This window comes from Trachypithecus francoisi, unplaced genomic scaffold, assembly GCF_009764315.1.
Source record: "Trachypithecus francoisi isolate TF-2019V2 unplaced genomic scaffold, Tfra_2.0 Lachesis_group5, whole genome shotgun sequence".
In the NCBI taxonomy this organism is placed as follows: Eukaryota; Metazoa; Chordata; class Mammalia; order Primates; family Cercopithecidae; genus Trachypithecus; species Trachypithecus francoisi.
Window position 1 is genome coordinate 10,720,841 of NW_022681470.1, and position 23,577 is coordinate 10,744,417.

Sequence of the window (23,577 nt, forward strand, 5' to 3'; positions counted from 1 at the left end):
CAATTGCTCCAGGACTGGGTTCTTTGACTTTTTACTTCTAGGACACTCCCTTGGGGGAACCTTCCCGGTTTCATGGCTTTCAGTTTCATCTCTCTGCCAATTACACTCATTTCTATTTCCAGCCTGGACCTTTTTCTTGAATTCCACACCTGGATATCCAGCTTGCTTGTTTTTTTGTTGTCTATTTCATTCCCCTAGGACTGACTGCATTCCAAGGAGAAATATTTTGGTTATTACTCTGTTGCCAGTGCCTTATCATGAGCACATGGTCAGTCCTCAGATCATCTGTGGGATGAATGAGGAACAAGACCTGCTGTTTTCACAGAGCCTTCACTGCCTCAACCCACAGATCTCACATTCTCAGGACACTTGAAAAAGCACAATGTGTAGGCAAAGAGCAGCCAACAAGGTGATACCAAAATGCTCACAGTTCAACTCTGAGTTCAACAGCTGATGGATCTGTCAGATGCAGAGGAGAAAAAGTCTCCTGGGTTAGATGGCTGGAATTTAGGGAACAGAATTAAATGTGTAAAAATTTGGAAATGTTTTATCAGCCTGGCATACAAGGATGAGATTGGGCACGTTCAGGGTGGTATGGTCGTAGACTCAGCCTGGCATATAATAAACAGCATTACAAGGCCAGCTCAGCCCGTGCCCAACAAAGATCTGGTCTGGAGCCCAGGTTAGGGGTCTCTTTTGCAGAAAGGCCCAGGAGATCCTTAGAGCCAGATTAGCCTGATGGGGTCTAAACTTAACCTCATCTCAGAGCCTCCTGGATGTGGCAACATTCTGGGTTCCTGGTACTACCTAATGAATCAATCTCCGGAAGTAAAATCTTACAGACCATCCATCACTTAAAAAAAAAACAATCCTGAAGCCACTGCTGTAGTTTCTCAAAGCTTGGTGCTTGAAACTGCTAATAGTGAATCTGTGAGAAGGGGAAACTATTTTCACCATATCCTGAGACATACTGTTTGCATTTGTTTTACCACACATTTCTTATTTTTATTAAGTAAGAATTGGATTGCCTTTCTTTTTTTTTTTTTTTTTTTTTTTTTTTTTTTTTGATGGAGTCTTGCTCTGTCTCCCAGGCTAGAGTACAATGGGGGATTCTCCACTCACTGCAACCTCCGCCTCCTGGGTTCAAGTGATTCTCCTGCCTCAGCCTCCCGAGTAGCTGGGATTACAGGTGCCTGCCACTATGCCCAGCTAATTTTTGTATTTTTAGTAGGGATGGGGTTTCGCCATGTCAGCCAGGCTGGTCTTGAACTCCTGACCTCAGGTGATCCACCTGCCTCGGCCTCCCAAAGTGGTCGGATTACAGGCGTGAATCACCACGCCCAGCCTGGATTGCTTTTCTCCAAATCTGTGTCTTCATTTGTATTTAATTGTGACTACAGGAAATCAATAAAGAGTAGTTAATGCAGCTTCTTTCCCCTTTAGTTAGACCATCTTTCCCATTGCTCATGTTTCCTTGACTTCACAAGTAGCTTTGTGCTTGCATCTCCCCTCCGGGGATTTCTCTGAGGACTCAGTTTGGAGAGTATACCTGGCTCTGGACTGGTACTCCTCCATGTCAAGTTCTGGTCCCTTGGGTCCCCATTCCAATCCCCACAATGAGCCAACAGTGGATTGTGCAGTTCCCAGTCCGGGTCTTGGAATGTCCTAGCTCTCCATCCCTGCTTGTTTGAGGAACTGTGTGTGACAGCACTAGTGGCTGAGATCACCCAGCAACTGATGGATGAACTGATCATCCATCAGTTCCTCTTGGTGATTCCTGCTGACCAAGACTCTTGGTCTTGTACTTGGGAGTCGTTGGGTCTTGGGTTATAATTTGGCTTCCCATATAGGTGTTTGTCTAGGGAAGAGACAACTTGTTACATGAACTCTTAATGAGTAGCATGTTGGTATTCTGACTCATACATCAGACTTATGTAATACTGGTTAATGTGAGTCTGTCCCCAAAAGGATGATTCACTTGTAATTTCTAGACATGTAATGTTGAAGATAGGACCATGGAATGAGGCTAAATTACCAAGGAAAATGTTTCCTTCTTTGCAGATCTCTTGTCAGTCATCTAACCAACCTTTCGTGGAAATACCCTTCCTCACTGCTCTCCTTCATTTTACATCAGCTTTATGCACTGTGATGAAGGGATGCCAGCAGAGATCAACAGTGGACTTACCAGTCATGCTGAAAAGACAGCCTTGTGCATTTGATAATTACCACATTTAAAAAGAATAAAATGTACAGTTCACCTGTGGGATGTTGATACTGATTTTCCCAGCCTCATCCTTTACTACCTGGTCAGCCCTAGACAATTGTATGTAGTTGGCTGTGGTGTTGGAATAGGAGGTATGTGGTGAATAACTTCTAATACATGGCTGTCAGACTGTCAGCTACCAAATTATCCCGCTGCAACTGAAAATCCTTTTATCCACCTTTCTTTTCATAGAATCAGCCTAAACCTGATAATGAGGGCTGGAAGTGGAAAGAAGTAATTCTGTGAGACAAAAAGATGAGCTTCTTTCAGACAATCTGAGTAAGGAGTTAGGAAGGTGCCTGGTCCTACAAAAATTGAGAAGAAGAAGTGTTGATTCCTAAGACGTTATAGTCTGCAGCTTCCCTCCCTCATCCATCTCCTAAACGGATTCATTCTGAGGTTGATCATAGTTTCTATTGGTTTTAGGGAACACTAAGGGTCAGCTGCTGGTGAAAATCCTTATGAGATCTTCATCTTGGGAAAAAAAATGGGAAAAATGAGGAGAGAATTTGGAGAGAGAGAGAACTAGAGAGACAGATTATTTGTTGGGAAGGTAGGGTAAAATAAGTGATGACAATTAAGTGAGGTAATTTAGAACAATTACCCAAGTAAGTTTATTTCCCTAGGAGTATACTTTTCATCTTAATCGCCTGCAAAGCTATTTTTCCCCAAGTGCATAGTCTTGACACCTTCCCTGCAGCCTCTGGTTCGGGGGTCCGTCTCCGTCTGAGATGAACATTCTCCTTTATGTCAAGTCAGTCTCCCTGGCTATCTAGTGACAATCATCTTTTTACCTTGGACTTTACATCATTTTTCACTTTTCCCTCCTATGTTCTTGTAGAGGTTCAAGTTCTATCAGGATACTGCTGGTTTAATTAGATTCTCAAGCTCAAAATATCCTAATCTGGAAAAAAAAAAAAAAAAAAAAAAAATCCCCGTGTGACTTGTCTCTAACACTGCAGCTATGGCGCCACCTACTGTAAATTATGAAAAACAGAAGGACGAGTTGCCTACTTGCAAAACCTAAGATGTTCTCTCAGATCCGCAGAAAACAACAAAGAAACTCAGGATGAAGTGAATACAATGTGACATGAGTGAGGAAAATTTATCTCAAGAGAGAATATAGACATCGCCCTGTGAAAGGAAATGTCCAAGAGACTGTCATAAAGAAAGGATGATCTTTGGAGAACTAAATTAAAAAAACTAAATCTTTCTGTTTCCTATTCTGTGCTGCTTTCTTGCTGGCAGGCTGGTTTTAATAAGCCTCTACTTTGAAAGCGCACTACTGTAAGTCATCAGTTATATTTTAAATGTTGTTGGCTTTTTAAAGAAGCCCCTGCACAAGTACTAGTAAGAAGCAAATCAAAAGCAAGTGTTTGGACACTACAATTGGAAGGTCAATCTAGGTAATGTGGCCTCCGTTCCCATGTGGGAGTTTTTAAGAGGGACAATCACTGGGATATGAGCTTGTGTAATGCTCCACAGACTCCTGTCTGGTTTGACTGGTCGGCAGCAGCACGTCATTGTGAATGAGCTAGGGATGAAAAAGTGACTTGTGTCTTGGAACTGAGTTTTCTCTTGCAGGGAGGAAACATCTAAGACATATACTCACCCCAGTCAAAGACAAGATAGGAAGTTTATTGTTATATGTAGAAATATAAAAACCTACAACAGAGCTGGTCATAAATAGTCTTACTCATGAGGACAGAAATCCCTCAAACTGAAGAAAATCTAGGCTCTAGTTAAGTCCATAGTTCAAAACATCAACAGGTCATATTTCCTCACTGGAACCAAGTTTCTCTGTCTTCTGTATTCATGCCCCATGAAATTGGGCAAAGTCAACCAGGCGAAGGCAGTTGTCTTCCTAAGCAAAATTAACAAAAGTAATGGAAATGCATACTGAGAGTGAGGTTCAAAACGTAGTCGTCTAAGGATCCTACGATTACAACTTGAATGGGGTCAACTATGATGACTGCATAATAAAAGGAGAGACCAGGATGTTGCTGGGGCCTCCCTGTGGTATAAAAGGGAGATCTAAAGTCACATATTGTTCTCACTACCTGACACAGGTCACTGAATGTCACAATCTGAAATCATTCCTATTTTTCTATTAATTTTTAGCAATTCTCTGAGCATCATACTGTTTAGGAATACATGACCTAAGTAAACTTTCTGCCCTGAGGCTGGTAGATTTTGAGATTTATAAATTTTGTCAGGTGTTTGTTTGTCCTAGAATAGTACTGAATTTCTTGGAAGTCACTGCAGGCAATGTACCTGCTGCTGCATTGTGCCATGTAGCCTTCTGCATTGTGCCATGTAGCCTTTCCTGGCCTCCCACTCCCCTCCTGCCTTCAGGGTCACAGGGTAGAGAGGCTGTGAGCATGGCTGATATTAAAGGCAGCACATGGGAGAGAAGATGAAGGATCCTTGACACATCTTCAGTCCTAGGCCTGGAATGAATGAATAGGTGTGGGAGGAGGGGCAAAGTGTTGCATGTTAGTGACTCTGATGAGAGTCCTCACTAGTAACGGGTCAGTCTTATTGCAGTGAACCCAGTTTTCTTACAGTTGCTGTTAAGTTTTTTTTTTTTAAATTATAAATTTTTCTCTGCTTTGCGGTGTGAGAAAAGCAGCAACAGGAAGGATAGGAGATGGTTTTAAGAAGCAGACAGGTGGGTCAAATCAGGGGGTGATAGAAAGGCAGTCAGGGAAGAGGCTCCAGGCAAGGTGCATGAATTATTCATCCAGCAATTAATCAGAGAAGAAGAGTATCAAAGGTAAGTAAGTATTGCATCTCAGTCATGCCAACTTATGATGACTAAAATGGATCTCAAGTATTAAGGCACATAAATTGTGTCCATATCAATATCTTCCACTCTAGTATGATGTGACATTAAAAAGTTATTTTTATTTCCCTGTCTAGTAGCCATCTAAAGCAACTTCTCAGTTGCAATATTTGAACAGTGATGTTGAATCCACTATTTTTGTACAGTATATTAAATGTTCTGTATGTAACAGGAATACTGATCCACAAGGTTTTCCAAAACTTCTGGAATTTCTGGGGGCATTCTTTTCTTGGAAGATTCTAGGAAAAAGAATGAGCTTAGCAGAATTGCTATAAAGGTGCTTACCATGCAAGTTCCATGAGGGCAGGGACTGTACTTACTCAGACCTTATCCTTAACAAGTGCCTGGTATAAAAACATCACTCAAATTAGTAACAGAAGCATTAATGAAGTTACTATCTGTGAGGTAGTGTAACTTAGAGTACCGGTTGAAGAGTGTCACCTCTTCCTAACTGTGTGACTTATGACAAGTTACTCAAATTCTTGGTAGCTCAGTTTCCTCATCTGTAAAATGGGAATGATAGCAGTGCCAACCTACAGCAAAAAGTTATTAGGAGACTACTGAGTTAATATTTGTAAAGCTCTTGAGATAATACCTGACACAACATCATTTATAGCCAAGTGCTATATAAGCACTTGATAAATAAAAAAAAAAATCTACAAGACTGGATTTGTAACTGGGATGGCATTTTCTTCCAGTTGAGGAATTAAGTGTATGGATGAACAACCATGAACATCAGAGTCCTTTCAGCTCTGACACTCCGTGTCCTCCAAGTAGGTCACTAGCACATGGAAATCACAAAGTCATATGCGTAGCACCTCAGAATGGCAATAATGACAGGAAATACTGAAAATTATAGATGATTTTTGCATGAACAATACGATTTGCTCTGCTGCCAACTATGTACGGACTGATGAGTTGAAAGCTTTCCCCCCCTGCATTTTCCATCAAAAGCATCCCTTTTTGAAGTTCTAAGCCTTCAAAAATTTAATCTTGACCTAAGACAAGGGAATATTTTTATGTCAGCAAGCTATTATGTATCCCCAATTTTTAAATAACCTGCAATTCATTTGAGAGTTGTTATTTATTCTCAAATTTTTTTTTATTAAAAAGAAAGTTGGGAAGAGAACAAAATGCCTAATATTGAAAAGCTAAAGAATTGTTTGAAGATCTCTAAATTAGTAAATAAAATAATATTTGTTTAAAGGAGAGGAAGGATGGGCAATTCCATATTAATGATCATTTATGATAAAATTTTAAATACAGAAAAACTTCTTTAGACAAATAAGAGATTCGGGCGATAAATAAATGGCTCAAGAACAGGCGGTGGATGAAAACGTAACATCAGGTTTCACCAGAGCTTCCCTCAGCCTCTGTCCTTTCATTCCTTCAGGTCAGCCACCTGTATGTTCTGTTCTCTCCTTCCTGTCAGGAAACAGTCCCTGCATGTAGTTAAACTAATTTTGGGAATAACTGAAGGCAGATTATCTTTTATAACATGGTGGGGAAAAAATTGTCTTCGACTTTTAAAAATAAAAAAATACCTACGGTAAAAAGAAATAGTATCAATCATTCAGACAGTCGATAAAATGAAAAGCAAACAAGTTTCTTTCTCCTGTGATCTATGGTCCTACCCCGGTAGGAATCCTTGTTCACAGTGTCCTATGAATAAATCCCTCCAGAAAAATGTTATGCATATTCTAGCATATCAAAAATATGAATTATTGTGTATATATCATCTCACACAATTAGGATCCTATCATACTGATCAAAATCTTGTTTTTTTAAATTAAACATAATTTAATTACAATGTAATTTGTGTGTCTCTCCATATCTGTATATATGAATTTCTCTCATTTTCAAACAGATGCATATTTGTTACAGATTTATCATAATTGACTTAATCAGGACACTACTAATGATCATTTAGATTATTCCTAGCTTGTGAGGGCAGCTGATGTCCTTGAACATACAGAGGCTTATTTGTGAGTAAACCTTTAGGTAAATTACTAGCAGTGGAATTAATAGGTCAAAAGATATATATACTTAAAAATTTGATAGGTATCACAAAACTTCTCTAAAATTGTTGTTAATTCAAATTCCCAACCAGAGTCATGAAAATGCTGATTTTTTCCCATCAGTTCACCAACTATGGGTTTTAACAAATGTGAATATTTTGCAAACCTGACAGGTAAAAAGTGTTTTTTTCATTGTTTTAATTTGCATTTCTTTTACTTTGACAGAGGCTGAGCATCTTTTCAAATCTAAAATTTTACTGTGAATTGTCTGGTCATGTGATTTACTTGTTTTTCTATTGGCTTATTTCTTCTTATTGATGTGATAAGGACTTGGTAGATTAAGGAAACTGGTCCTTTGTTACGGTGTTAAAAATATTTTTCTCATTTTACCGTTTGCCTTTATGACTGTATTTATAGCTGCTCTTTTTTCAAATAATGTTTATGCTTTCATAGACCCTGAGTTTTATGTCACACTTAGACCCTTCTCCATATAAAAATGAGTATTACTATTATTTAAGGCATCAAATTCTGTCTTGTGATTATTCCTTCTTATTGCATTGAAATATGCTCAATTGAGAATTTATTTTTATTTATAAAGCAACATTGGTATCCATTTTTATCATTTTCCCCCAAACAGCTTGTCCATGTAGTGACATTTATTAAATTATTTTTCATTTCCTTACTTCAAAAGCTATCTTAATCATCTTTTAATTTCCATGAGTATTTGCATCTGTTTCTGAACCACTCTGTCCCACTGATTTGTCATTCTTTAGTATAAAATTATCTTAATTGTTAGTCTTTGTAATAATGGCCATTCTCTCTCATCACTCTTTTGGGCTATTTTTTCTAGAGTAATTTATGTATCATTATATCAGCCTCTAAACCTACATCCCCAACACAAATGATGTAGGTATTTTCGTGAGGCGCTTACTGAAGGATACATCTCTTTCCAGCTAGTGATATATATTTTGTCTCATGTCCCCCTTCCTGATCTAAGATCTCATGTATGATAACTTCTCATTTGCCAATATTAGAGAGACAGGTTGTAGAACGGTGATATAAAGCAATATGAAAGCTTTAACAGCTGTTGATTTTTGAAAACCAAAACCAAAAAAGACATTTAAGCCAAGATACTCAATATAAAAGCAAAAACCAGTAGTTCTATGAAGAGATACACTTTTGAAATGTAGTAATTTCAGTTAAAGTCATTAAGGTGACAAAAAACTAAGGCTTCCAAATGTTCTCTGGGAAATAATTTTACCTGCTGTCCTGGGATATGTGAACAACAGGCTTAAGCGATGACATTACTCCTCTGAGTTCTAAGTACATTACTCAGCAATTCTAATTATTAGGCTGTGCAGCACATATGGAAAATTGACAGAAATGCTCCTTTATGTTCTGCTAGAATTGAAAACTGCTGACTCTTTAAAGAGCCATGCAACTTTTTATTGTTTAGACTATTTTCTATTTTGCACTGTTAGAGAATAAATACACAATTACTTAGATTGCAGAAGCAGGAGACATTTTTGTTCATATGAGATCAAAGGTTATGAACTTACTGTTAGCATATCATCACATTTCATATCTGGTGTATCACCATCTTCACTTTTATTGTAGAATTTTCGGAAAAAATTGAATGCCACCACAGTGTACAGGTATACAACAACAGCTAACAAGCCAACGGTTAATACGAGCTGGAAAGCAATGTGACAAGGAACAGGTATTAGAAATGTACACATGTGGCATCTATGTGGGTGGGGAGCGCTCTAGTGAGAGCACAGCCATGTTTACTAGAAGCTAATGGGATCTATAACTTATTTCTCACCTTTCTTACCCCCTCGTGCAGACATTTACTTTCATATTCTCTTTATCAAGTTGTCAGACTATATTTTATTTTATTTATTTATTTAGAGATGGAGTCTCACTCTGTCACCAGGCTGGAGTGCAGTGGCACGATCTTGGCTCACTGCAAGCTCTGCCTCCCAAGTAGCTGGGATTACACGCGTGCACCACCATGCCTGGCTAATTTTGTATTTTTAGTAGAGATGGGGTTTCTCCATGTTTGTCAGGCTGGTCTCGAACTCTCGACCTCAGGCGATCTGCCCGCCTCAGCCTCCCAAAGTGCTGGGATCACAGGCATGAGCCACTGTGCCCTTTCTTCGTTTTATGAGGGCTATTTTCCATAATTTACATTCCTAATAAAACGCATTTTGTTTTTATGACTGTAAATTATTTTTTAATTTTCAATCATATGCTAAATAGAAATTGGTATTGCCCCTGAAATCTGGGGACACACAATTAGTAATAATGTATAATATAAATATTTTTTAAAACTGAGAAATCTTGCTTTGTAAACAATGACCAAAGTGAAAAACACCACAGCTAATGACTAACACTATTTTGAAGGCTATTTTTTCTCAATCTATAATTAAATATCTCTGTTTGAAAGGTCTTTCAGCTCTACTTTAATTTTTGGATAGTTATAAGTATATGATAGAATTGTAGAGTATTTTTGATAGAATATGTATATGCTAAAAATGTGACTTTTCACCAAGTTGGTGAAAATATATTTCTGGTTTCATCACAGAAATTCTACCACGCTAACATGCCTTATCTTTACGTGTACTTTCTCTGATTACAGCACAACTTTATGGTCTTGACTGCGACTGCCTATGCTGATTAAGTCTTTACAAAATCACTTTACAATTATCTGGAGAAAACATGTTAGCTTAACAGAGGGTTTCATTCATTTCTATAAATGAAGTACAAGGCCACGTGAATTTCTGCATGTTTTACCTGTTAGGACTATTAAACTCTACATATTTCTGCAAATGAACATTTGAGGCCAGGTGGGGTGGCTCATGCTTGTAATCCCTGCACTTTGGGACGGCGAGGCGGGCAGATCACCTGAGGTTCGAGACCAGCCTGGCCAACATGGTGAAACCCCATCTCTACTAAAAATAGAAAAATTAGCCGGGCATGGTGGCACGCGCCTATAATCCCAGTTATGCGGGCGGCGGAGGCGGAGGTTGCAGTGAGCCAAGATCGCACCACTGCACTCCAGCCTGGGTGACAGAGCAAGACTCTGTCTTAAAAACAAACAAACAAAAAATTTGATACCTCAAAAAGAAAGAAACCCCACAAAGTTCAGAAACTGAAAGTAGTGCCAGATCTTTTATGTAGAAACACACATAGATTTGGCATCTCCAGTTTTTTACTACACATACTGGGAGCTCAAACACAACTTATGAACTGACTGGCAGATAAATAGACTTTTTGTCACTAGACCCATGACTTGCTGTGCACATCATAGCCATAAGGAGAACCTAAAGTGACATATGTAAGAATAATGTGCTGAAATTTAGGAAACTAATGATAATGGAGACTTAACTGTGGACCCAGTTCAAAGCTTTTAGAGAGGCAATTATTTTAAAATGTGCTGGGCTACAAGACTCTGGAAAAGAAGGATTCTGTTAATCCAAATAACTAACACAGCATATGTTACCACCCAGTGGACACTTGAAAAATAGCAAATGAATTAATAAATGCATACTTCTGCAATATGCTTCAAGATAATGGAAAGTTTTAACATTACAAATGGGTTCCATTAGAACATGCATACTTCTGCCATATGCTTCATGATAATGGAAAGTTTTAACATTATAAGCAGGTTCCATTAGAACATAAGTGCATTTTCTGGACCTAGACCAGTTTTCTTCTGAGTCAGCATGACCTTGTCAAATATGAAACATTATCCTTTTGCTCAATTTAAAAGTAAAGAGTATAAGATAAACAGTTTAAAAATATTACATTAAAATACAGCATCTCATATTTTACAGCTAACACAATGAGTGCATCAGGATTCTGTAAACTATTTTGGTTCCGCATAATAGCAAGTGGAGCAAACACTATACTAGAAACAAAGTAATAACTAAGTTCCTGAGTGCTTAATACGTGCCAGGGGCTGTGTTAAAGCATATACATTTGTTTTTATTTAATTTTCACAAAAATCTGGTAAGGTATGTACTTTATTATTTTCAATTAATTTATCCAAAGTCAAGCCAAGGCTTGAGTATAGGCCTAGAAGACCCTCAAACTGCTACTCCCTGCAGTTTAGAAGAGGTACAGACCCTTCCTTCCAAAAAATCTTTAAAAATGTACATTGCCATTTGAGGGGTGGTTTTATTTTTCTCTGCTTTATTGGTTGCTTTTTTATTTTCTGCAACGGGGAGAAAAAGATAAACTGCTTACCTGTTTGCCATTGTGAGTTACTGAGGACAAGATGGTTCTTAATGTCTTGAATCCCATAGCAATGTCGAGAAGGTGAGCAGCAAAAAAAAAGTTGTTATAGTGTCCAAGAACAGACATGGTCATGTACCAGGCTAGGTAGAGGAAGGACTATCAAGACAAAACGGGAGGGAATCATGTCAGAACACAGAATGCATGACTATTATTATGGGTTAAGCAAAACAAGCTGGGAACAAAGACAAAACGGGAGGGAATCATGTCAGAACACAGAATGCATGACTATTATTATGGGTTAAGCAAAACAAGCTGGGAACAGAAAGTTAAACTCTACATGTTCTCACTCACATGTGGAATCTTAAAAAGTTAATCTCATGGAAGTAAAAAGTAGGAGAGAGAACACTAGAGATCGGGGAGAAAAAGGAGGTGTAGGAATAGGGAGAGATTTGTTAAAAGATACAAAGTTATAGCTAAATAAAAAAATAATTTCTAGGGTTCTATACCACTGTAGGATGATGGCAGGTCACAATAATATATAGTTTCAAACAGCTAGAAGGAGGATATTAAATGTTCCCAACACAAAGAAGTGATAAATGTTAAAGAAAATGTGTATACTAATTGCCCTGATCTGATTACATTATATTTATCAAAATATCACTAGATACCTCATGAATATGTATAATTATTTGTCAATTAAAAAATAAAATTAAAAAGCAACTCCAATTTCACTCTTATAATTACTCTATTCATCTTCGTACATTATACTTTTTTTTTTTTTTTTTTTTTTGAGACAGAGTCTCACTCTGTCCAACCAGGCTGGAGTGCAGTAGCCCGATCTCAGCTCACTGCAAGCTCTGTCTCCTGGGTTCACACCATTCTCCTGCCTTAGCCTCCCGAGTAGCTGGGACTACAGGTGCCTGCCACCATGCCCGGCTAATTTTTTTGTATTTTTAGTAGAGATGGGGTTTCACTGTGTTAGCCAGGATGGTCTGGATCTCCTAACCTCAAGATCCGCCCACCTTGCCCTCCCAAAGTCCTGGGATTACAGGCATGAGCCACCGCGCCTCGCCTATGATACATTTTTATAATTCTAGTTAGCTGTATCAGCTTGTTCTTTGTGTATTTTATTTTTACTTAATTTGTTCTGAAAAGGTCAGTGTCATTTTCCTTTAAAACAGTTTTAAAATGTTTTAAGAATTGTCACTGTTCTTATTTATCCTCCAACAGAGAAACATTTATTGACTTCCTATTCAGCAGCAGGCTTTCTCAACCCGGCGCTATTGTTATTTTGGATCAGATAATCCTTTATTATGGGTGCTGTTCTGTGCATGGTAGCCTGGCAAGCAGCATCAACTAGATGCCAACAGCACCGACCCCACCTCTCCCCCGAGTCATGACAACCAAAAATATCTCCAGACATTGCCAAACATCATTAGGAGACAAAACTGTTCCCCAGTAGAGAAGAACCCTTGCTCTACAGCCAATCAAAGAACCAGTCACTTTCTCTCCCTCCTTTTCTTCCCTTCTTTGCTTTTCATTTATTCACTCACTAAATCAGTGTTTGCTGAGACCTACTAGTTATGAAATTACATGAAGTGTTTTATTAACCAAGCATCTCACTTTACATGAGCCACAGTAAGTCGAGGAGAAACCCAAATACCATGTGACGTCACTGAAAGCTACAGTACACCTAATAATACAATTGGTTCTGTTGTAGAAGTCTCCTGGGTTATAATGAATGTTGATTATTCACATAGGCTGGAAAATGAATATACTTCTTGGGGAGGGCCGGGACTAATGCTGAATAAAAACATGGTGGCTGTTCTTACTTATGGGACTACAGTCTTTGTTGCAAAAGGGATGTTTTGCTGGTGGAGTCAGAAGCTATCCATTTGGGGAAGGGGCGGACACCTTCATTTTGACTGTAAGATATTTTAATCTTTCACAGAGAACCAAAAGAGGGGGCTGAACTAGGAAAGGGACTTCAAGGACCATGTGGAACTAAAGCTAGAGGTCAAGTGGCAGAAAAGAAAATAGCATTTTTAAAAAGCACACTGAGATAAGCAGAGTTTGCTTGGGAAGGAAAATTGGGTTTGAGTGGTGGGTTCTTGTTTTGCAAGATCAAGCTGGAAAAGTGTGACAGAGTTGGAGAGGCTTGAGGGCAAGTTAAAGGACATCTGTGTACCCCACAGGAGCTTGAGTGCCACTGCAGTATCATGAGAAGGATAATGGTTTATGAAAAATGGCATTTTAGGAAAATTTCTGGAGCACCTACTAAGTGCTGGTCAATGTTCAATATAATTGCACACATGGTCTCTTTTTTATTTTAGCAAGATCTCTGATGAATAGGCATGTTTAGCCCCAATTTATATATGAGGAAGTGAGCTTGCTCCAGTTAAGCTATTGTCTAAAAACACTGTAAGTGGCACAGCCATTAAATTAGAAGACTACTGGACAAGCCCCAGGATGACGTTACCAGAGCCCACAAAAGCAGCAAAAGTAAGGATAAGAAGGGAGAATTACAGAGGACACAAACAGGACCAAGATTCAGCAAATAATCAAATGCATGCTTTGGAGGGAGAAAGAAGAGGAGTCCATATGAATAACTTAAGCTTAGGTAGTAAGAAGAAGAAAAATATTAACAGAGAAAATTGTAGACTGAAGACTGGATCTGGAGGGGAGGAGCAGAGGAGAAGGAAGATGAAAATGTGCCATGGGACGTTCAGATGGAGCTAATCTAATGAGCCATTAAGAAACGCAAAGACTGAGGAAAAGGAAAATTTATGGGCATACGATGAGTAAGGAACTAAATGACAAGCTGGGCCAAAGGTGCATGTGTGGTCTACATATGTGCTTGCTGCACAGTTAAATCTGAATGAGAGAGAAAGAATAAATGATTTTTAGTTTAGGTATGTCCCATGAAGTAATTTGGGACATACCTATGCTAAATATTATTTTCTGCTTATCTAAAATTTAAATGTAACTAGGAATTCTGAATTTCATTTGGTAACCCTGTCCATGCTTCAGAGAGACACAGTAATAGTGAAGGATGAATACATGTTGAGAGGTGATGGGCCAAACAGAAGCCATGAAACTGCAGGTGGACAGAAGCCTACTAAGGTAGCAGAAAACTGTCTGAGGGAAGACTCCATCCTGGATCTATCCGTGCTTAAGTTATCTAGAGGACAAAAAAATACATAGCAAGATGAATATTATGGATAAGCTGCATCTGGGCAGAAGCTGCATCTGGGCAAAAGTGGGCTCTGCAAATATTGTGGCATGGAAGATTGAGCTTAGCAGGCAGAACTTAAGATGGACTGGCCACTTGAATGGAAAATGCCCATTAGAGCCAAAGTTGAGGATGCCCTCTTGTTATTTAGAGGAGTTGCTTCCATTTGGATGAGAAATTATTTGTAAGATAGTGTATTAATAGCTTATAGTTCTAAAAGATACTTGGAAGACATGATTTTGAACTCTTAGAGAATGCTCCTAAGACACCCAGAGTTCTGGGCCCATGGCTGGATGAGGGAAGGGGTAAGGATAGAGGCAGGAGAATTTGGGGGCTATCAAAGGCTTCTAAATAGGAGAATGGAACTAATGTTAACTACAAAAGTCAGTGCTAAAATTAAAGAGTGAAATCTTGAGACACCTGGCGGTTTTTAGTAATAGGTAATTTTTTTTTCTATTTTATTTGGATATATATTAGGGCCCTATATTTAGTCTCCAAAGAATATTTGGTAAAAGGAGAATTTAAAAAAAAACTCCATAATTTAATGTACTTAATTTGGAGAAAACCTAAATTTAGCACAATTAATGTTCTTTGAAAATTATTTAGGAGTTTCTTTTTAACATCTATAAAACTGAAGTATGCCATTGCCCAATTAAAACCTTAATGAACATACTCACAAGTCTGCATCTCAGTTTTTCTTTTGTGTAAATATATTTTCATTTTAATGTTTCGGCTATTGAAAGAAATGGAATGAGAGATGGGCTCGTTAATCATATCATTCTGTGGCTCTCTCTCCAGATCTGGTCTGTCTGCAATGAATTGGTATTTGAAACATTTTCTAAATAACCATCCTTCCATCTACAGAACTCCCACAGACTTATCGAATCAGAGTGCATTTTCTTTTGTGATAATGAAGTAGGCTTACGTTGTCAGTGAAAACGACTCCTAGTTTCCACATCTGATACTTCACATCAATAGAGTTCAGTCTGCAATGACAAAAAGAAAGTGTAGTTATGCACATTAATCAAAGATTCATAGGCTGGCAAGAGCTGAATGACGGCCTTCACATTCAATGGCACAAGACTTGGAAACCTTCTAAGGAAACTAGTTCTATCCCAGATGCCAAGGGAGGAGCTGAGAGCCAACTCTGACACTGTATCCTAGAGTTTCATGATGTGTTTTTAGAGGATCTTGGAAACCAAAACACCATCACCTTAGTCTTATGTTATTTAAAAATAGTCCTTTCTTTTTCACCTTTTCCTTTCCTACATTCACTATTAACATTTTTTCTTTTTCTTTCTTTTTTTTTTTTTTGAGACAGAGTTGCACTCAGTCACCCAAACTAGAATGCAATGGTGCAAACTGGGCTCACTGCAATCTCTGCCTCCTGGGTTCAAGCGATTCTCGTGCCTCAGCCTCCCGAGTAGCTGGGATTACAGGCATGCGCTACCACTCCTGGCTAATTTTTTTTTTTTTTTTTTTTTGTAGAGTTGGGGTTTCATCATGTTGGCCAGGCTGGTCTTGAACTCCTGATCTCAGGTGATCTGTCCGCTTTGGCCTCCCGAAGTGCTGAGATTACAGGCATGCACCATTGTGCCCAGCTACATATAACATTTATTCCTTGAAACTGTACTAAATTGGCCAACATATGTACACATCAAACATTTCCTCACTAACTTTTATATGCACTTGCAATGGTATGCCAACAGAGTAACTTTTGATTCAAATAATAAAAGCTAGCATAAATATACACATTTATTTTACAACTATCTTATTTTATAAATGAAAGGGCTTTTAAATTGTTTTTACTTCATTTCCAGAAAATTCACCTTCTCTGTTTCCTTTTCCATCGCGCAGGAATTTAGTCCTTCCCCTCAGTTCTCATAGCATTTTGTAGCCAATTCCTTTTATTATTATTTCCTACATTGTCTTACAGTTGTGGGTACTGGTATATGCATGTATGTGGATATATGCCTCTCTCACTAGTCTGTGAACTCCCCAGTTCCATGCATAATAGCTCACACACTGAATGTCTAAATACATATATGTTGAATGAATAAATCCTAAAGTAAATATCTGTGATCTTTGTAGATTACAAACACGTATATTAAAATATACGTGTTAATTTTCATTTTTCAGAACTTGCCACTGATTTATTGGCTAGAAATTATAACTTTGCCAACCTTTCCAATATTCCAGCTCTAAGTAATTGATATGAAATAATGCATTATAACATAATGGCAATATTATTTTCTAAAGGGTTTCTCTAGACTTAATGTTTTAGTCTTTATTGCCTTCTTTAATCATTTCTTTTAATTAGGCTAATCTTAAATTATAAATGCTAAGATAAGTAGGTGCAAATCAAAGGTGACTTTTTCGGAGACTTTTTTCACTAAGGGTTAAGGCTCATTTAACTTAGTACAGGATTTAAAAAAAAATTTTATCCTTAAAGAAATAAAGTTATCTATGAACTAGAATTAATTTTATCACAGGAGCCTTTAAAAAAAAGTTCCACAAATATTTATAACAGGTTTCAATATAAGAATGTTTTTTCTTAAATTAAAAAAGGAAGAGTTGGGAGAAAAAAATGGAGTAATTTGCATGAGAGCATAATTATTTTACATTAAAGCAATCTAAAACAAAATAACGGTTTATATCAGGATGTATGAATTTCCTATGGTGGTTTCTTATTTTATTTTAAAAATTATTCTTAAGAGTTATTTTCCATCTCTAGCATACTTTAGTGTGACAGTGTACCATCAATTTCACACAGCAGCACACCCCACTCATTTCTCACCCTTAAGTGGTAGCCACGCTGTTTGGGTGAGGATGACCCCACCCCTGGGGCAGGGCCATGGCTGAGCTAAGCCAATCAGGACACGGTCTTCCTGGTCGCGGGGGCGGGAGGATGCTAAAGCTCCAGTCAAGGGTAAACTATAACCAGGAAGCTTAGTTTTGCTAGATGTTTTGAGACATGATCTCCTTTCCTCCCCAATGAGGACACAAATGCAGACTTTCTGACTGCTTGCAGCTCTTCCACCCCCAGAAATGGAGCTGGCCACTTATTTAAAGGTGCACATACCAAGCCTTATGTGTTTGATAAATAAATATATAAATCATCCTTGTATTTGAATGTTCACATTAAGATAGGGTTCATATATAAATCGGATAATCTTTTAAAACCTGACCTTCCTAAATGCTTTAGTAAAGCGACATTATATGTAAATCTTTTTCGTAGTTGTACATTAGTTACCAGAACTTGATGCTTCTAATTTTATTCTCCATATGTAAAGGTGTTAAATGCTATATGAACTTCTTCGTACATTGCTAGGGGTCAAACTTACAAACATTTACTATGTATAATGGTAGAAAACTATGCCAATTTAAAACTTTCTTCACAGCAGAAAAGCAGCCTAAACTTCCCTTCTGTTTTTTCAGACTTTTTTTCTAGAGTCACAAATGTGACCACAGAAAATGCATAACTCAGTAAAACTACTCAATTCGGTATTGCTTATTAAGGATCTGAAAATGTCTGTGGGATGCTCAGCCTCACTCACACCCTAGTTCTTGTTTCATATGATAAATATTTTTTATACTTTTCTAACATAAGGGACACAGGTCCTAAGGATTGCTCATCTGTGTTCGATTGTACATGCAGTGGCACAACCTTTAAATACACATTTGTTTTCCTAGAGTACTCAAGTAATATTTTGGACCTTAATTCACATTTGCTGATCTAAGTTCTTTTCAACAAGAAGTTCAAAAACAAGTTCATCTTAACTTTAAAGACCCAAGTAGCGCTAATAAGTTTTCAGATAGATAAAAACAATATGACCAATGAGATAGGCCAACCAAACTATCTTTTTAATGCTAGGTAACAGATTATCTAAGAAAATAATACTGCTTCACAGAACCATAAACATGTTTTCAAAGTAACCATCACATCCCTAATCATGTTAAGAGAAAGTATTGTTTCTTCCAAAATCATTCGGTGACTACAACAAGCAATTACGTTTTTAAAAGCATGTTTTACTTTTATTCCAGAGATTCAGTTGATCAAATTTGCTAGATGGATGTATGTATATATCTCTACACTCACACTATGTGTGTGTGTGTGTGAGACATTTAAACTCAGATACATTCAACTCAACTGGTTTAAAAACATTATTCCACGAAAGCAGTATATAGTGTTGAAGTTTGAAGTAAACTTTACAAGTAATAGTATGACGGGATATTATTTCTGACATACTAAGCCTTTTGCTATTCAAAAAAATACAATAATTATAATAAAGTAATATGAGTTCCTCTGAACATTGTAAATAAAAGGGCTACATAATTTTCTTATGTTTTGGAAAAGGGAACTAACATTTTTTCAAACAGGAATTACCAGAAATCAGCCATATATTGAGTTTTTGTGTGTGTTTTACTTAGATTTAAGGATCATTTAAAGACAGAGAAGGCAAATTAAGTCAAAAACAGGAATAGTCTTTCTTTTCTCTTGTTAATATTAAAAGGTACCTCCAAAATTAATAGAAAAGAATCCAGAGTTCCAAATACCAAGAAGTGTAAAAGTAGACTTTATATACATTCTGTTTTCCTCATCTTATCTATTCTTCTGACATTAAAGGAAAGGAAATCAGTGCACAAGTTTAGAAATGTATTCATGTTTTCCCTTTTCAATCTAAGTCTGTAGGATAGAGCCGAAGTAACACTTACACAGCTGATAAGGAGCTGTCTTTCTTTGGCTTCTTCTTTTCTCTGGCATCACTGAAGTCCAGAGCTGCCTTGTCCATGCCAAGTAATTCACTAATTCTGTCTCGGCCGTAGAACTCTCCGTACTTATCCATTACCTTGGGGTATGAGAAAAAGCATTTTGTCGGCTTCAACCATTAAATAACATCTATATGTGTGTATAAAACATCTAATCATTTTTTTTTTTTTTTTTTTTTTTTTTTTGAGACGGAGTCTCGCTCTGTCGCCCGGGCTGGAGTGCAGTGGCCGGATCTCAGCTCACTGCAAGCTCCGCCTCCCGGGTTTACGCCATTCTCCTGCCTCAGCCTCCCGAGTAGCTGGGACTACAGGCGCCCGCCACCTCGCCGGCTCGTTTTTTGTATTTTTAGTAGAGACGGGGTTTCACCGTGTTAGCCAGGATGGTCTTGATCTCCTGACCTCGTGATCCGCCCGTCTCGGCCTCCCAAAGTGCTGGGATAATCATTTTTATACTTACTGTATATTTGCCCTAACAATCACCGAAAATCTAGTTTATGGCTCATCTTCTGTGATCACATGCTTAAGGTCTAAACAAATTCACAGCATTTTACATAATACCTATCTGAGGAATAAGATTTCTCTCTCATTCAAGAGAGGGAGACATTCCAAGGAAGAAGATGAGCTGAAAAAAGCATAAGAAATGGAGGGAAATGGAATGAGAGTGACCTTTACTAAATTAATACTTTGTGTCAGAAATTATGCTTCATTCCATGTGACTGTCACAATATGTAGGTTTCATGTTATTGACATTCTGCAGATAAAGAAACTGTACCTTAGAAAACTTCGTGTAATGTGCCTAAGGTTGCTAAACTCAGCAAGAGATGGGGTCCAGGAAGCAACCAGGCCATGCCTGACTCCCCAGCCAATGATCCTCTGCATAGACCTCTGCATGCTAACAGGGGGCACATGACAGGGGTGGCATTCTTCCATGCTCTCGATTTCAACCCTTCAACTCTCTGACCACAATGCCCATCTTTCCACCCCACTCCCCTGAGTATCCTGACCCCAGCAATTCTTCAGTAACACCAGGACCTGCAACCTTGTCACCATCCTCAGCCTGCCACCACGCCCGGCCATTATGTGCTATTCTGGAAATTCGTATTTGGCCGGATGTGGTGACTCATGCCTGTAATCCCAGCACTTTGGTAGATCAAGGCGGGTGGATCACCTGAGGTCAGGAGTCGGAGCCTGGCCAACATGGTGAAACCTCGTCTCGACTAAAAATACAAAAATTAGCCAGGCGTGGTGGCGGGCGCCTGTAATCCCAGCCACTCGGGAGACTGAGGCAGGAGAATCGCTTGAACCCGGGAGGCGGAGGTTACACGGTTGCAGTGAGCCAAGGTCATGCCACTGCACTCCAGCCTGGGTGACAGACTGAGACTCCGCCTCAAAAAAAAAAAAAAAAAAATTGAGACACTAATAGGCAGATAAATTATACCTCGATATCTTATTCTACAGCTGAATCACATCAAATTAAAATCCGAACTGTGCTTTAAGAAAAATATAGAGGATTCCAAGTAGTATTACCTTTCTTTTAACAAATTTGTCCCAGTAGTTGTTGGGAAATGACCTAAAACATAGAAAAGCATAGAAGTAAATAAATAGTATTATTTTTAATGACAAATAATATATCATTTGGGATATATGGCATACTTAAAATAATATGTAAACATATATCCTGCCATCCATGTAAACTTACAATGAATTTGGTTAACATCACATAAGTTCCTGCATCATAGGTATTTGAATATTATTTTAAATATTAACATGTAAATATATACAAAAGCGTATAAGCTGATACTTTAATGGAGAAGAATATGAGAATATTTATTAGGTAGTATTGCTATTTATTTGTTTTTATCATATCAATACATAGACCTGTTTATCAATTGCCTTTAAAAATTAAAGTATCTAGAAACCTGTCATTGTTATTCCTATGAAGAAAAAAAATCTTCCTACCAGTTATCCTCAAAGAAACTTCGAGCTTAGCACCAACGCACAACTCTAGCACCTTAATACATAAAGAAAGAGTTTACCTAAAGGGAATGACTTATTTAGACTTAGTATTAATGATAGCATTGCTAAACAAAGCATTTAGCATTTAGAATAAACGTGTATCATGTATAAATAAATCATCTCCATTTGACAACTCAGAACCCATTAGCAAATAACTTTTTAATAAGCAAAACTAATCACAATTTAAAAAAGATTTCACTCTTGAATAGTAAATATAAACTATTACAACTATTGCAGTACTAATTCTTTTTACAGTGAAAAATTACACTTTTGTGATGGATTTATATTCAGAACAGCAGCTGGTAGTTTGGATCTTGATCTCACGGGGCTAAATGATCATTGGACAGAAAAAGCTTTTGTTTTTCTGTCTTACATTTTACACCATGTCCTAACATTTAGTTAGTTTCATGCTAGGCCGCTTGATGGTACTGAAAGTTGATAACTCAGGTATATTCAAGGTGTAAAATTCAATATGTTTTCCTTTAATGTTACAACTTTTTCCTTAATGAATAATTTTTGCTTCCTCTGCTTTTGGATGAGATAACCCTGCCTGCAGGTCATGCACTTCCTGTTACACACATCCCTGAACGCTGAGTAATGGATGTGAAGTTCCATCAGTGCTGTGGAAATGAACTCTAAGCCATTTTTGATTAAGGAATTCAGAACTCAGAGGGCAAAAATTGAGGACATCCATTAAGGAGGCTGACGGCGCTGAGTCTTTAGATTTTTCTTGACTGAATATAGAACTATTATTCACCTTCTGCTAAACTTTTGACAAATCTGCAGGAACTCCAAGTATTTTCATGTCTGGAAATTTGTGAGTGCAGAAATGTCTCATATAATTCTTTACTCACTGTGTGTTGATTACGAGTCTATCCCACTGGCCTTTAATATCATCTTCTGAAGGCTGTTCTGTAATATAAAGCCCATCAAATTCCAATTTCCGTGCTACTTCCTTTTCTCGCTTAAAAATAACCAATGGGACCTACACAGGAAAAATAAATATGTTAAAATTAGTTTAGATTTACTGGCATCTCTTGTGGTCACTATCTTTATAAAACAGCTTTTGGAAAGAAATATTTCCTGCGTACTTCCAGGAAGGTAAAAATTGAATGAAAATGAATCGGCTATATTCAAGCAGGAAGAAGCATCTAGAAGGTTTTGGAAAAACAGTAGATAGAATAGATATTACACATATGCATGTTTTTAAACACAGAGGGGCTTATAGATAATTACACCAATGAAATCATTTTTAAACTTCAAAGATGAAAAGATGATTATGCAAAATCATTTTCTTTTTACATATATCTCTCAACATAAATGAATGAAATAAAATTTAGCAATCGCAGCAGTGTTCCCAAATGCATGCTACTAAAGTGCAGTTTCATTTGAGAAACCTCTTGAATAATTTCATGCTCAGGATCACCACATACTAATTGGAGATACATTTTAATTTCAACATCAGCAAAAATCTTTGTCAGTTTGTCAAAATATCTCCAGAACATAATGATCCTCTTTTTATAGGGACAGACTTTACACAAGGCACAGATAGCAGACAGACACAGATACTCTGGAAATAGCCAAGAATATGCACTCCCATAAAACAGAATAAACGGGAGGAAAGGAGTTCCTGAAGAACACTTTACATTCTAGTCTTTTGCTGAGCCCTGGTTTTTTCAAATGTCTTCTGCAAGATTTACAACCAGAGGCAGAGGATGGTGAAAGTGAAATAAAGGCATCACAGTGAAAAAGCGCCTTGCTAGGAAAAGATAAAGAGGTTTGCACAGGTAATGGGCAGCCTTGAGCACTCAGAGAGATTATCTTGGGTTCTATTGTTCCCTTGGCAGGCCTCTAGGGATAAAGCTGCATTATTTTCTGGGTGAAGTGTGACAAATCATGAAGCATTTCCGCCAAGAATAGCAATGGATACTTCCCTAATAACAAAACAATAAAATGACTCCTAGGATCGATACAATGTAATTCTGTGAGTCTTAATATACTGGAGTATCACTGCATTACCATGAGACATAGTGGGTGGGTGAGCTGACTTCTGCAGGGCCAAGTTATAGGCGAAATTCTCTATGTGAATAATTATCAGTCCATGAAAGAAAGCTACTTTAAGACAGCTGATTGGCCATAGCCCCTTCCCAGGGCAGACTAGTCAATGTAGACATAAAATGGCCAGGCTCCA

General features: G+C 37.8%; 1 protein-coding gene across 8 annotated transcripts in view; it reads right to left on the reverse strand.

Annotated features, from left to right (window-relative positions):
- Positions 1 to 23,577, reverse strand: part of RYR2 (ryanodine receptor 2) — an 805,689-nt gene that overhangs the window by 16,210 nt on the left and 765,902 nt on the right. For all 8 annotated transcript variants that reach the window (XM_033200167.1, XM_033200166.1, XM_033200162.1 and 5 more), the window contains 6 exons: positions 22,241 to 22,371; positions 20,898 to 20,940; positions 19,317 to 19,450; positions 15,526 to 15,586; positions 11,378 to 11,524; positions 8,686 to 8,820 (listed from right to left, as the gene is read on the reverse strand). In XM_033200167.1, coding sequence (XP_033056058.1) covers positions 8,686 to 8,820; positions 11,378 to 11,524; positions 15,526 to 15,586; positions 19,317 to 19,450; positions 20,898 to 20,940; positions 22,241 to 22,371 — 651 coding nt within the window. The remainder of the gene's footprint in view (positions 1 to 8,685; positions 8,821 to 11,377; positions 11,525 to 15,525; positions 15,587 to 19,316; positions 19,451 to 20,897; positions 20,941 to 22,240; positions 22,372 to 23,577) is intronic.